The sequence below is a fragment of the Geotrypetes seraphini genome, chromosome 9, assembly GCF_902459505.1.
Source record: "Geotrypetes seraphini chromosome 9, aGeoSer1.1, whole genome shotgun sequence".
Classification (NCBI taxonomy): Eukaryota; Metazoa; Chordata; class Amphibia; order Gymnophiona; family Dermophiidae; genus Geotrypetes; species Geotrypetes seraphini.
Genome location: NC_047092.1, coordinates 106,750,721 through 106,766,427, shown reverse-complemented (window position 1 = coordinate 106,766,427; position 15,707 = coordinate 106,750,721). Strand labels below are relative to the sequence as shown.

General features: G+C 43.0%; 1 protein-coding gene across 4 annotated transcripts in view; it reads right to left on the bottom strand.

The window, feature by feature from the left end:
• Positions 1-15,707, bottom strand: part of PAK2 (p21 (RAC1) activated kinase 2) — an 814,606-nt gene that overhangs the window by 193,233 nt on the left and 605,666 nt on the right. For all 4 annotated transcript variants that reach the window (XM_033958726.1, XM_033958725.1, XM_033958724.1 and 1 more), the window contains one exon: positions 5,386-5,503. In XM_033958726.1, coding sequence (XP_033814617.1) covers positions 5,386-5,503 — 118 coding nt within the window. The remainder of the gene's footprint in view (positions 1-5,385; positions 5,504-15,707) is intronic.

Sequence of the window (15,707 nt, the reverse complement as noted above, 5' to 3'; positions counted from 1 at the left end):
GAATGGCATCCTTACTCTCTCCTTTGCTTAGACAGATGACTAAATGGACAGCCAGCCCACTAGGGTGACCTTTTCTATTTGTGGGACCTAGAAATCTGGACAGTTCCGCTTGTCTGGATGCAGACGCCCCACAGCCTAAGACGCACAAGTTAAAGTCATCAGAGGTTGACTCCAAGGTTGGGGTTATTAGATCAATCTTCATTAAATATTCTTATTCATTCGCTCATTATTTCATGTTTAGATTACAGTAATGCACTATACCAGCGGTCTCAAACAAGCGGCCCAAGGGCCGCATGTGGCTCTCCAGGTTTTATTTGCAGCCCGCAGTCTGGAGGCGATCATTCTCTTCCTTTTGGAGCAGCAGCCGTCTCGTTCGTTCAAAGCCGCGGGTTGGCGGCTCCTTACGATATCCACTCCTGCATCGGAAGCCTCTCTGATGTCACAACATCAGAGAGGCTTCAGACGCAGGCACGGATCTCGCAAGGAGCCGCCACCCACGGCTTTGAACGAACGATCCGGCCAGACACGCTGCTGCTCCAGTGGCGTACCAAGAGGGGGGCGGTCCACTGTTCTCCCTAGTGCGCGGCTCACGGCTCATCTAGAGCAGTGGTGCCCAACCTGCTTCCCTTCCCTTCTCACTGCTGCCATCGGGGATCAGGCCGGCACCGTGTTCTTAGATCTCCCTGCTTCTCTTCCCTGCGGGGCCGACCAACTCTCATGGCCCGACGTCAATTCTGACGTCGAGAGGACATTCTGGCTAGCCAATCGCTGCCTGGCTGCCCGGAACGTCCTTTCCAACGTCGGGTGGCGAGAGTTGGTCGGTCCCGTGCAGAAGAGAAGTAGGGAGATCTCGGCCTGTTCCCGATAGCGGCAGCGGCCTATTCCGTGGCGGCGGTGGCATGGGGGAGGGCAGGAAGGAAGGAAGAAAGAAAGAAAGAAAGAAGGAAGGTGGGGTGGGGACAGGGAGCCAGAAAAAAAAGCAAAAAATGGGGCACGAAGGAAGGAAGAAAGAAAGAAGGAGGGGGGACAGGGAACCAGAAACAAAGCAAAAATGGGGCACGGAATCAGAGAAAGACAGACATAGAGAAAGAAAGAAAAAGTTGGGGGAGGGAATGAGGTCTGGAGGAGAGGAAGCATACAGGAGGCTGAAAGAAGGGAAGAAGTATTGGATGCACAGTCAGAAGAATAAAGTGCAACCAGAGACTGATGAAATTACCAAAGGTAGGAAAATGATTTTATTTTCAATTTAGTGATTGAAATGTGCCAGTTTTGAGAAAGAAAAGATATTGAACTTTAAATGTGGGTGCTGCAGAAAAAAATAGAGTACTTGGAGGGCCGCAGAAAAAAGTTAATGTCTTATTAAAGAAATGACAATTTTGCATGAGATTTAAACTCTTTATAGTTTATATATCTTTCCTTTTAACTGTTAAAGGAAAGTTTTATAAACTATAAAGAGTTTTACCTCATGCAAAATTGTCATTTCTTTAATAAGACATTAACTTTTTTCTGCGGCCCTCCAAGTACTCTACAAATCCAAAATGTGGCCCGCAAAGGGTTTGAGTTTGAGACCACTGCACTATACAAAGGATTCACTAAGAAAGAAATAAAACGTCTTCAAATTATTCAAAATACTGCCATTAAAATTATTTCAAAAGCACGTAAATATGATCATGTCACACCTCTTTTGATCAATGCTCACTGGCTTCCTATAGATCAGTGTTCTTCAACCTTTTTACACCCGTGGACCGGCAGAAATAAAAGAATTATTTTGTGGACCGGCAAACTACTAAGACCGAAATAAAAAAACACATTTTCGCCCGTCTCCGCAAGCTCGGTCCCCACAAACCATCTGATCCCATCTGCACAAGCCTCAGTTATGATTTTATATTGAATGTATTTTATTAAAGTATAAAAAGAAACAATATTCTGTACAATTGTCATTTTATAAATATAAATATTCAAAGCAAGGACCAACAAAACCCCTGTCTCCCCTCCCCTTCACATATATCCCCTCTACTATCAAGAAAACTGAACAAGCCAAATTATTACAGAATGCTACACAGAAATATCATGCTAACAGAATACTGCAGTCACACGATAGGAATAGTGTTAGGCTTTGCAGTCCCCAGTTATGTCTCTAGCAGGATATATATTTCAAATCTGATATATTGTAATGACAAAATATAAATAAAATGATTTTTTTCTACCTTTTGTGGTCTCTGCTTTCATCTTCTTTCCACTCTTCCTTCCAGCGTCTGCCCGTTCCATCCATTGTCTGGCCTCTCCTCCTTCCATATGTATATGACTTCTTTCTATGCCCCTCTCTCCTTTCCATCCAGCCTATGCCTCCTCTCTCCTTTTTACATCATTCATTCCAGCTTCACTGCTTTCTTCATTTTTATCTCTCCTACACCAGATCTAGCATATTTATCCCTCTCTCATTTCTCTGCTGACCCCCTTTCCAGCATCAATCTCTCTCTACTTTCTCATTCCTGTCTCTCCCCTTTCCCTCCTCTAATTTCCCTGCCAGCTGTTTCCTTCCTTTTTTCCTTCTCCCTTCCCTCCTCCTCCCTATCCAACAGTGCTCTCTTCCCATCCCTTTCCCTCTTCCCCTCCCAGCAGCATCTCTCTTTCTACCTCCAGGTGCAGTAGCAGCTCTCCCTTTATCCAGCAGCTTCCCAGCTTCCAACAGTGGCTTCCTCTCCTTCCAGCAGCTCTCAGTACTTGCCTGCAGCAGTGATTTCCTTAGGCAGCCTTGGGTCGTTGCTGCCTCTGAGGAAGGGGAAGTTGCCAAAGTGAATCACTGCCCTGGTAAGTACAGAGCTGCTAGGAGAGGAGACAGCCACTGTTGAAGGCTCCCTGCACATTCGCGACCCCCCCCCCCCCCGGCAAAAACAGCTTTGCACCGCAGGCCCTGCCGCCCAAGACGAGCCGGAGGCCCCTATCCGCCGCATCCTGCACGTGGGCAGAATCTCAGCACAGACACTGCTGATGGCCCCAATCCACACGCTGCCCCCCACCGCGCACGCTGACCATCTCCCTTCTAATTGCAGCTTCCCCGCGGCCCTCTTCGGCGACTCGGTCGGGGCAGCGATCAAGACAGGCTGCCGACATCGGGACCTTCCCTCTCTGAGTCCCGCCTATTTTGTTTCAACTTCCTGTTTCCGCATAGGCGAGACTCGGAGGGAATGGCTGACGTCAGCAGCCTGTCTTGATCGCCCGAGGCTGGGAGGAACAGAAGATTTCCCCGAACATCACCAGGGCAGGAAATTTAACAGCGTTCATCTTGCCGGTCCTGCGAGGACCGGCAGGAATTTTCAGCGGACCGGCACCGGTCCGCGGACCGGCGGTTGAAGAACTGTGCTATAGATCATCGAATTTCCTCTAAAATAATGTTACTGACTTACAAGACCAAAACTTCCAGCCAACCTGATTTTATTAACAGGCTACTTATCCCCCCATAACCCCCATCGCACATTACGTTCATCTAATCAAAACTTGCTATCCATCCCTTCTTTAAGATACATTAACACTATGCGTACTAGCATATTTTCTGTTACGGCCCCTACCATTTGGAATTCAGCACCAAATTATATAAGAGAAATTACATCCCTGGATAAATTTAAAAGTAACTTGAAGGCCTTTCTTTTTAAAGACACATTTGGTGTATAATAGTCCTTCTAAGGATGGTAATGGAAATCTGTTCCTTGCCATATTTTAATTATGTTAGCTTATCTTACATTATTCTAGACTATTTATATTTTTATTCCCCTTCCTTTTGTTTCGGTCCTTTTCCCTCTCTTTCTCTTTATACAAATTGTATTTCTGCCCTTCTCCATCCTGTATCGGTAAGTTAATGTTTGTCAGTGCGTTTGATTGTTTGTAGCATTATTTGTAATTTGTTTTTAATGTACTTTTTTTATACTTTGTTTTTATATTATGTAAAACCGCTTTGAATTTTAATAAGGCGGTATATCAAATTTTTAAATAAACCTGAAACCTGAATATATGTCCTCAATCCAGTTCTCTGGTCACCCAATCAAAAAATTCAATCAGGTTCATTTGGCATGATTTACCTTTAGTAAAGCCATGTTGCCTCAGATCCTGTAACCCATTAGATTCTAGGAAGTTCACTATTCTTTCTTTTAGCAACACTTCCAATTATTTTTCCAATAACCAAAGTGAGGCTTACCGGCCTGTAGTTTCCTGCTTCATCTCTGCGACCATTTTTGTGAATAGGGACCACATCCACTCTTCTCCAATCCCCAAGAACCACTCCCCTCTCCAAGGATTTGTTGAACAAATCTTTAATAGGATCTGCCAGAACCTCTCTGAGCTCCCTCAATATCCTGGAATAGATTCCATCCTGTCCCATTGCTTTGTCCACCTTCAATTGTTCAAGTTGTTCATAAACACTTTCCTCCGTGAACGGAGCTAAATCTACTCCATTTTCTAGTGTAACTTTGCTAGACAATCTTGGTCCTTCTCCAGGTTTTTCTTCAGTGAACACAGAGAGGAAGTATTTGTTTAACACGTTTGCTTTTTCTTCATCACTCTCCACATATTGGTAGCAATTCCATTTTTCATCTTCCTCCTTTCACTGATATATCTGAAAAAAATCTCTCTCACTTTTTTACATTTTTAGCCACTACTACTATTTATTATTTCTATAGCGCTGAAAGGTGTACGCAGCATTGTACATTTTGATTGCTAGCTTTTTCATATATAAAAATCAGACAGTAGTTATTCAATGTGAAGCAACCAATCATTTTTTAAATTCATACAAAGTTATAATACAGAACATTCTTTCTGTACTTGTCAGTGAAAAAGCTTTTACAGTAATCTGTAGTAGTATTGCTAAAACTCGGATGGCCATCTAGCATCCCCCAGTATGCATGCAGACTCAGCTTTAGGTGTGTATTATCCATTAGGTAAATAGTTAAAGAGACGAAACAGTAACTAGGGCCACCTATACATATCACTGTCACCTAGGCTAGACTACACAACTCTCTAGGTACCAGAATCAGCCAGAAGCCACTGCAGGGCTAAGGCTTAGGAGTTTGGAAGTTATAGTCAATGCTAGACAAGAGTTTTGGCTACAACCCTAAGGTTAACTATTGTGCTAATGCTGAAATAACAGAAAACTAGATAGTAAGGAAATTTTGAAGAAAGTGCATGTGAATAAGTGTATGAACATGCATATAAGGGGATCCAAAGTTGGTACTAAATAATCAAATTGGAGAAGGAAACCAAACAAAAGTAGCAATATAAGTATGAAACTCTATCTTTAGGGAGTTCAGCAATGTAATAATGATGTGCTTTCTGAAAATTGATAGGTATATGACCTAATTAATTCCAGAAGAAATCAAAGAAACCAGTACTTACCTCTCTGCACACAGCAGCAATCTGTGCTTCATCCATGCAGGTTTCTGTAACAACGTCAGTGAGAGAGCCTCCTGCTAGGTATTCCATCACCACAAAAAGTTCATCTCCCACAAGGAAACTGAGATTAGAAAATACAGAGGGATTTTCAAGATACACATTTCATCTGTTATTAAGTCCTGAATATTAAGCTTAATACCAAGAAATCAGATGCTAGGATATAGACTAAAACTAGGCAAAATTATTTCATATACAGATTTTAAATATAGAACTTGAGAGAGAGAGAGAGAGAGAGAGAGAGAGAGGAACTACTTCTACACTGGTTGCTTTGTGAAAACAAATGCTTTATTTAGCAGTCTTTAAATCCCTATGTTCCATCTAGAAGTCCTCATTCATCTCAATCTTTGCCGTTGATTCCTTCCCATATGGGTTGGAGTAAGTTTGTTGGAGGGCTTCTCCCTTTGTTGGCCCATCATTATGGCTCAGTTTGCCCTGTCTATTCGTTTATAGGATGATTATCTGAATTATTGTAAGGTAGTTAAGACATGGTTATTTTTTATTCTTTTTGTACACGGTATATAAACAGTTATTTCCTAGGATGACGCACTTGAGATAGTCTGCCCAAAATTCAGTGCTATTTGGCCAGCTAGGGCCATCTCTCACAGTCTAAATATTGGCTCCATTGTGTTTTATAATTTTATATAATTTTGCAATTATTGTAATATTTTATTGTTGTATAGTATATATTATGTTATAGATTATGAATAAAATAAATATAATAAATCAAAACCTTCCATAAAATATGTACATTTTCATTTTGATCAACCAAAAATTAGATACAGTAAAACTATTAAGGTGAAGAAAATCACTGACTGAATCTAGTCAAAGGATGAGACTGTGTGGTCAAGAAATCAAAATTCTGGTGGTATATTAGCTTCTCTAGAACCAAAATACACAATAGAGAAAAGCAGTTCTAGGTTAGGAATATAAAATTGTCAGGATCTGAAAACATGGGTGAAGTAAAGAGGATAGTTGAACATATATTGACTGTGATTCATCAAAGCCACATTGACTGAGTCTTGTTTTGAATAATTATGTTGGGCTCCTTATGCATCAATAAAGTTTTATATTTAGAACATTGATTCCACAGTGTTCTTTTCTTGTTATAGAATATAGATAAACAGAACAAAGTAATATTTGAACATCAAGCTAGAATCAAGTATAATATCACAGAGAACATTTTTACAAGAATTTGTTAAGATAACTAAGCAGCTACCAATTTAATTCCCTAATTTGAAACCACACTCCTCTCAGTGAAATAAATATCTGTGTGTGCCACTTATAGCTGTAGAAAAGAATTAAGGGAGGTGAAATATTGGTGGGGTTTTCCAAATCTAATCTTGAAATCCCCATGTGCACTTTTAATCAAAGAAAAATTCAACAAGGGTCACATAGCAAAAATGCTTGAAGTACCTGAATGAAACTGCTTTGATTATGGTTGTATAACTACAGAAAGGAGTATTCAAGTCCCCACCCCTTTCCCTTGTTCCTCTGTTTCTACTACAGTGGAATGGAGTAGAATGGATCGATTTTTCACTCCGTCAAAAATTGCAAAGATTAGGGGACACTCGATGAAGTTACAGGGAAATACTTTTAAAACCAATAGGAGGAAATTTTTGTTTACTCAGAGAATAGTTAAGCTCTGGAACACGCTGCCAGAGGTTGTGGTAAGAGCAGATAGCATAGCTGGGTTTAAAAAAAAATGTTTATTGAAAGTGAAAAAGGTCATAATCATTCGAAATACAAACACAGAGAGATACAAAAGTATTCAGATACAGGAAAGATGCCACAAAAACAGCAACTCCCACCATCAAAACCAGCCGAGCCAGAGACCCAAATGTAAAACAGTAAAACTAAAATAAATCCTATTCAATCTTTATATGACCACCTTGAACATCTTTAAGCTGTCAACTTGGGAAACTTTATTCACTAATGCAGATGATATTTTCATACTGATAGAGATAGATCCGGACATTACTGACCTAGCATCTAAAGTAAATCTTTGTATCTCTAAACTTCAAGCCTGGGCTAAATCTGTCCGGATGAAGCTTAACACAACTAAAACCAAATTATTATGGTTAGGTCCAAAATTAGATTGTCTTCCTCTTTCTGTAGCTTTGGTTTCTGGATCCTCTCTACAAATTGAGTTTTCTGCTATGATTTTGGGAGTCCTTTTTGACTCCTCTCTCTCTTTTAAGGATCAAATTAACTCTGTGGTCAATAAATTTTTTTAAATCTACGTATGCTGAGGAAGGTTAGACATCTTTTTCATCATCGTCATTTTTCTATTTTAGTTCAGTCAATTAAACTATCTTGCCTTGTTTACTGCAACATTATTTACCTCAGCATTACAAAATTCTGCCTTTATAGACTGCAATTGATTCAAAATACTGCTGCAAAATTGATTTTGGGGAAATGTAAATTTGACCATGTGCCTCCATTGGCTCCCAGTTTATTTTAGAGTTCAATTTAAATGTGCTTGTGTTGCTTTCAAGATCCTATATAGTATCTTTACTCCTCTTATTCCTTTATCTTGGAATGTCTACAGATTCTCTTTTGCAAGAGGCATCCAACAATTTAAGTTATCCCTTCCTTCCAGGAAAGGGACTAAAAGTCAATATTTTTAGCCAATTTTGATTTTTAAATTTTCTCAACTTTGGAATGATCTTCCACTTCTTTTAAGGAGTTCTGGTTCACTTCAATTTTTTCATAAATCTTTAAAAAACACTTTATTTGCTAAACATTTTGAAAATTAATTTTCTTGAAATTTTGTCATTATTCCTTATGGTTTATTTCCGTTAAGTTAACTATTGTAAACTGAGTCGAGCTTTCTTAGAATAATGACTTGGTATATAAAGCCAAGCCTTAGATTAGATTAAAATGAAAGCATGTCTCCTCTTCGGCTATGAATACCAAAAAGAACGGTGAGATAATATGTTCATGAAAAAACAAGTATAGTGCCCTTCCACCATTTTTGAGTAAGCACCCCCAAAGACAACCAACCGCTCCATGCATCACCAGACTCACATTCTCAAACACTCCAAACATCACAACTCTCACACCAACAGAGACCCAGAATCCCCCCCTCCACAACCCCTCAATCCCAAGGCACCAAAGAAACTACAGGCCCAGCTGGGAACTATCAGCTGGCAAGAAAGGAGGTAGAGAACAATCCTCCCCATCTACTCAGGGAGACACCAGGTCCCCGCAAGCGCTCCCACAGGGTGACATAATGCTGCTTAGCCAGGTGCAGAGACTTGGTATAAGACAGAATCTCAAACTGGGCTAGCTCCCGAAGTCTACTCCTCCACTGGAGCACTAGTGGCTCCTCCTCTGATATCCAGTAAGTCAAAATCAGTTTCTTAACTAGGAGAATAGCATTATAAAAGAAATGACATTGGGGAATTGTAAAGCCCTGGTCCTGGAGAGGGGCCTGGATGCCCAACAAAAGAGTCCCATAGACCCACTCCACTGTAAGATGTATCACCCGCTCCAGAAGGGGAAGCACCTCCTTCCATATGGTCAATTTGGAGCATTCAAGGAAGGATTGAATATAAGTACCAGCCTGACATTTACACTTAACACAAAGGTCACTATCCCAAAGTCCCAAGCACCCCCCCCCCCCCCCGCTGTTTGGTAAAATAAGCTCTGTGGAGGACCTTATACTGAAGCTCTTTAAAATCAGATTTAGTAAAGGAATACAAGGTCCTAAATCAAGCCAGGAATAGCTGTTCGAGAAGGCTGTTCCCATTTGGACCGTAATGGCGTAAGTATTGACAGAGATAGAGGACTTCAGCAGTTTATACCAGTGGGAGAGAGTGTTAAGCAGCACTGGTGTGGCCGAAAAGACGGTATCCAGCAGCCCCTTAGCCCATGCCCCCTCATGTTCCCGACGTTCAACATCCTAGTAATGCTGAATTTGGAAATAGGCAAACATATAACAAGGAGGGAAGCCCAGGCATCCCGAACCTGCTAAAAAGAAGGGAAACCCACGGAAGAGAGTTCCAGCAGGCTTTCCATAGCCACACAGCCCCATGCCATCCATTCCCTGAACACCGAGCATCCTCCATCCCGGAGGGAATTGAGAGTTGCCTCTTAGACCTCAAAAAAGGAGATATCCCAGGACTTAAGCCCTATCTATGCCTCCACCACCTCCAGGCGAGCCGCAGGGGCTGGAAAAATTGGAAACAAGTACGGTACTGGTGAGCAGGATCCGTTTGAGAGTGGAGCAGATTAATAAATTGAAACGGATGACTCCAGCCCTCCAACCAGCCCAGGGTGGAATAACGGGCATGCCCAGTATAGGCCTCATGGATCCAGTGCCACATTATACAACAGAATGTCAGGGACATTAAGACCTCCTAAACACTTGTCCAAGGTCAGTTTTGTTGCACCAATCCTGTTTTGATGATGTTTGTGCTTTTTCCAGTTTTTGTCCGTTTTTGTGAGCCTCACTTCAGTTGTTGGAAAAATAATGGAAGTGTTGCTGAAAGAAAGGATAGTGTACTTCCTTGAATCTAATGGGTTACAGGATCCGAGGCAACATGGCTTTACAAAAGGTAAATCGTGCCAAAGGAACCTGATTGAATTTTTTGATTGGGTGACCAGAGAGCTGGATCGAGGACATATGCTAGATGTAATTTACTTGGATTTCAGCAAAGCCTTTGATACAGTTCCTCATAGGAGGCTGTTGAACAAACTTGAAGGGCTGAAGTTAGGACCCAAAGTGGTGAACTGGGTCAGAAACTGGCTGTCGGTCAGACGTCAAAGGGTGGTGGTTAATGGAAGTCGCTTGAAGAAAGGAAAGGTGACTAGTGGAGTCCTCAGGGTTCGGTGCCGGGGCCAATCCTGTTCAATATGTTTGTGAGTGACATTGGTGAAGGGTTAGAAGGAAAAGTGTGCCTTTTTGCAGATGATACCAAGATTTGTAATAGAGTAGACACCGAAGAGGGAGTGGAAAATATGAAAAAGGATCTGAAAAAGTTAGAGGAATGGTCTAATGCCTGGCAACTAAAATTCAATGCAAAGAAATGCAGAGTAATGCATTTGGGGATTAATAATAGGAAGGAACCGTATATGCTGGGAGGAGAGAAGCTGATATGAACGGACGGGGAGAGGGACCTTGGGGTGATAGTGTCCGAAGATCTAAAGGTGAAAAAAACAGTGTGACAAGGCAGAGGCTGCTGCCAGAAGGATTCTGGGCTGTATAAAGAGAGGCATAGTCAGTAGAAGGAAGAAGGTGTTGATGCCCCTGTACAGGTCATTGGTGAGGCCCCACTTAGAGTATTGTGTTCAGTTTTGGAGACCGTATCTGGCGAAAGACGTAAGAAGACTTGAGGCGGTCCAGAGGATGGCGACGAAAATGATAGGAGGCTTGCGCCAGAAGACGTATGAGGAGAGACTGGAAGCCCTGAATATGTATACCCTAGAGGAAAGGAGAGACAGGGGAGATATGATTCAGACGTTCAAATACTTAAAGGGTATTAACGTAGAACAAAATCTTTTCCAAAGTAAGGAAAATGGTAAAACCAGAGGACATAATTTGAGGTTGAGGGGTGGTAGATTCAGGGGCAATGTTAGGAAATTTTACTTTACGGAGAGGGTGGTGGATGCCTGGAATGCGCTCCCGAGAGAGGTGGTGGAGAGTAAAACTGTGACTGAGTTCAAAGAAGCGTGGGATGAACACAGAAGATTTAGAATCAGAAAATAATATTAAAGATTGAACTAGGCCAGTTACTGGGCAGACTTGTACGGTCTGCATCTATGTATGGCCGTTTGGAGGAGGATGGGCAGGGGAGGGCTTCAATGGCTGGGAGGGTGTAGATGGGCTGGAGTAAGTCTTAACAGAGATTTCGGCAGTTGGAACCCAAGCACAGTACCGGGTAAAGCTTTGGATTCTCGCCCAGAAATAGCTAAGAAGAAAAAAAAAAAAATTTAAATTGAATCAGGTTGGGCAGACTGGATGGATCATTCGGGTCTTTATCTGCCGTCATCTACTATGTTACTATGTTACTATGTAGCTTATCTCTCTCAGCTGTGTGTTTTGCCTGCATGAGGGAGCTGAGGGAAAAGCTGATCTGTTTGCAAGAGCTATATTGCCTAAAGAGTTTGGTTTAATTTGGATTTACAGCTAAGGTTTATTTCAAACTTTATTTGGCTGCTGAAATCTGCTGTTACATGCCTTTGATATTAATGCTGAGAGAAAGTTTGAATTATGAGTGAACACCAGTGTAAAGCACTCCTGAGTCAGAGCACATGACCTCAGGAATAATCAACTACAGGAGATTGCTGTTTTGTGATATCTTTATTTTACAATTGACTTTATTTTTTGAATGAAATGCAAAAGTGATTTTTGTTTTATGCTGCATCTTTTTGACCTCTGGGTCAGAATAAACATCATATTCCTATTTGAAGAACTTGGTTTCACTGGTGATATTTGGAAACTCTTTGCTTGCCTTGTCTCTCATAGGCCTAGGCGGTCGCCTAGAGCCACCTGAAAAGTCCTGAAGGTACCCCTGGTTAGAGGGGACACGCCAGAATCCTTGTGTTTGTCACACGACAGCCCGCCACTGCAGAGGGTTTGTGACAGATTTGGTATCAAGAGTGCGGATCTGGTACCTCTTCAGGTGAAGATTTGGGAGTGCAAAGGTGGAAAAAAATTTATTTTTTTTTTTTCTCTCTACTACTGTTTGGTTTCATGTTGTGAACTGCTTGAGTGGAGTGCCAGTGCATCTTACCTGTGCTGGTGGAAACATTGTTTGGTTCATCGGAACCGGGATTACAAATTCTGCTGAATGGAAGCGGCTTAAACATTGCAGTGCTGTGCAAGGATATCGGTTCCAGTGTCCTGAGTTTGGCGGCTACAGGAGGTGCGGATAGCAGACCAGGAGACGAGGCCATCGTCCGGAGCTGGCGAGGAACCAAAAGGGGGACCAGGAGGTCTCTGAAGAAGGGCGGTGCACCCTGTAATGAGCACGCAGGCGATGATTCATCAGTACCTCTGGTAAGCATATTTGACAGAGGGTCTGGTGAAGACAGTTCTGGGGGGAAAGAAACTGAGTGGTATTGCACTTGGATTGTGTGTTTGTGATTTCCCTACAGAGCCAACATGGAGCCGGCGGCGTTAGCAGTGGTGGCAGGAGAATGACAGCGGCAGAATGAGGACCTAAAGAAAGTTCTGGAGACTAGTCATGGACTATGGCAGGCAAGCCAGGAGGCTAGCGAACGTCATCACAGTGACTTTATGCAAGCTATGGAGCAGCAATCTCAATTGATGGCGCAACTATTGAAGCCTACGTCTGGTGGACAGATACCTATACCGGTACTGGGGACTGGTGGGACTCTACCTACGGTAGGACAAAACTCTTTAAATCTATTGAATCTGAGTAAAATAACACCACAGGATGCTCCAGATGACTTTTTAAATTCTTTTGAAAGAGTAGCTGCTGCAGCAGGTTGGCCTCCAGAACAGTGGGCGGTACGCCTTCTGCCATGTTTGGCTGGAGAGACCCTTGCGGCTTTCCAGACCATTGCTGCAGAGCAGGCCAATAGCTATCCAGCTGTGAAAGCGCATATCCTGGATTTTCTGGGATATACAAGAGAGTATTATAGACAAACTTTTCGTGCTCTCCAGTTAAAAGTAAAAGAAAGACCTAAGGCGCTATTACAAAGCCTAACGAAAGCTGCAGAGAGGTGGTTACAGCCTTTCTTGGCAGACCCCCGAGCTATTTTCGCTGAGTTAGTCAGGGAACAATTCCTAGAAGCTCTGCCCCAGAACATAAAGGGGTGGATCCAGAAACAGGGATGCCAGGATCTGACACAGACACTCTCTGTGGCAGAGGCTTATCTGGATGCCCAGGGGCTTCCTGAGAGACCAGGCCCAAGTTATAGACCCCAGACAGAGTTACAGAGGGACACTACACTTCAGGCTCCTACTAATCCTAACATGCCACCCAGGAACCCTCAGAATCGTGCAAAGAAACCCTTTAACCCAGCTCCCATCTATTGCTTTAGGTGTGGGGGAAAAGGTCACCGACAGGGGGATTGTGGTGAAAGAAAAGGTTTTACGGTAGCCTGTGACCTGGAAAAGGGTAAGATTACACCAGGGGGGAGATATCTGGTGGTGGTATCAATAGGAGGCAAAGACATGGAGGCCTTACTTGATACAGGGGCGGACCAGTCAATGTTAGCTCACCGGTGCTGGAACACAGTATTTCCTAAGGAAAAGGGGCATGACTTTATTGGTAAAGTAAGAATCAAGTGTGTTCATGGGGATAGTAAACAATACCCGTTGAGGCCTACCACAGTTAAGTATAAGGATAGAGTGTATCAAACTTCCTTTGCATTAGTGCCAGAGGCACCTTATGATATTATACTGGGGAAAGATTGGAAAGGGTTCCCTGTAGCATTAAAGGAAAAACAGTGTTTAGTTAACACAAGATCACAGGGACCCTCTAATCCTGAACCTGAAGGGGGGTTAGGCAGGATATTTCCCTTTACGGGAGAAGCCTTTCAGGAATATAAACAAAGGCAGGAGCGTAGGACCCGGGCCCAGAACAAGAGACAACAGCAAGGGAGAAGTAGAGCCATGAATCGGGCAGTTGAAACTAGAGAAGTCCCATGGCTCCCCAAGGAAGTTATGGATGCCTTCCCTACATTTCGGGAGGAGCAAAAGACCGATCCAACCCTGAAAGAGGAATGGCAGAGAGTAGGAAAGGAGCGTATAGAGGGTAAACGCTGGGTCGTGAAACAGGGCTTGTTGTATAGAGAAGGCCCGGGTGACCTAGAAGGGGAAATGGAACAACAGTTATTGATTCCCCAAGGGTTTAGAAAACTGATACTCAGGATAGCCCATGATCACCCTTTATCTGGTCACAAAGGAGCAGAAGCCACAGTTAAGCAGATAGAAAGACGGTTTTTCTGGCCTGGATTAAGGCAGGCTGTGATAAATTTTTGTCAGTCCTGTTCCACGTGCCAAAAACTGTCTTTGGCGAAACCGGCCAGGGCACCCCTCATTCCTGTACCAGTAGTAGAGGAACCATTAAGGCGTTTGGCCATGGATATTGTGGGACCCTTAGAGAAAACACCTAGGGGAAATAATTTCATTTTGGTAGTAATGGACGTAGCCACACGGTTCCCTTGGGCTTTTTCCATTAAAGAAGGCCACATCTACTACCATTATGAAAGAACTGTTAGGATTGTTCTGCATGGTAGGGTTTCCCCGGGAGATCCTTACGGACCAGGGTAGTAATTTTTTATCTAGCGAAATGAGGATGTTTTATGAGGGATTTGGCATCCGTCATATTAAAACGTCTGCCTACCACCCTCAAGCTAACGGTATGGTGGAACGTTTTAATCAACTAAGCAGATGCTGAAAAAGGGCATAGAAGGAGACTCTAAGAACTGGGATATGTTTATTCCTTTTGCGCTCTTTGCGGCGCGTGAAAAGGTGCAGGATTCTTTGGGACTTAGTCCTTACGAACTACTGTTTGGGAGACCACCTAGGGGGGTGCTGGACATGTTGAAAGAGAAGTGGGTTTTTCCCGAGGAATCGGGGAGTAACATAATCACATATTTAGCTCAGCTTAAGGATAGGTTGCGGAGATCCCTTGAATTCGGAAAAGAAAACTTGGAGTGGAGTCAGAAACAGCAAAAGACATTATGACAGAAGGGCAAAGGAACGTGAATTACAGATAGGTGATCAAGTCCTTATATTAGTACCCACAGACCCCCACAAATTCTTGGCACAATGGAAGGGCCCGGCCACCATTGTGGAAAGGATAGGTGAGGTGGACTATCGGGTCAAGGATGATAAGGGGAGACTGCAGACCTATCATGTCAACCTATTGAAACCATGGAAAGATCGGGAGGTTTTGGCTTTGGTAGCACAACAAGGGCAGGAAGATGACTTAGGGCCTCAGGTTACGGACTTCAAGGCTGAGGGGGAAGTTAATGTAGGAACTGCCCTCACACAGATACAAGTCCATCAAGTGAAGGAAGTAGTCCGACAGTTTGGAGATGTGTTCTCTTCTGTTCCAGGGAAAACGGGGGTAGTATCCCATGACATTATAACAGTACCAGGGAAGGTGGTACGGGTACGCCCCTATAGACTGTCAGAGGAAAAGAAAGCTCTGGTAGAGGAGTTAGTACAAGAGATGCTAACTTTAGGGGTTATAGAAGCCTCGCAAAGCCCATGGTGTAGCCCTATTGTTATTGTACCTAAAGCTGATGGGATACCACGTTTTTGTATTGACTTTCGCCAGGTA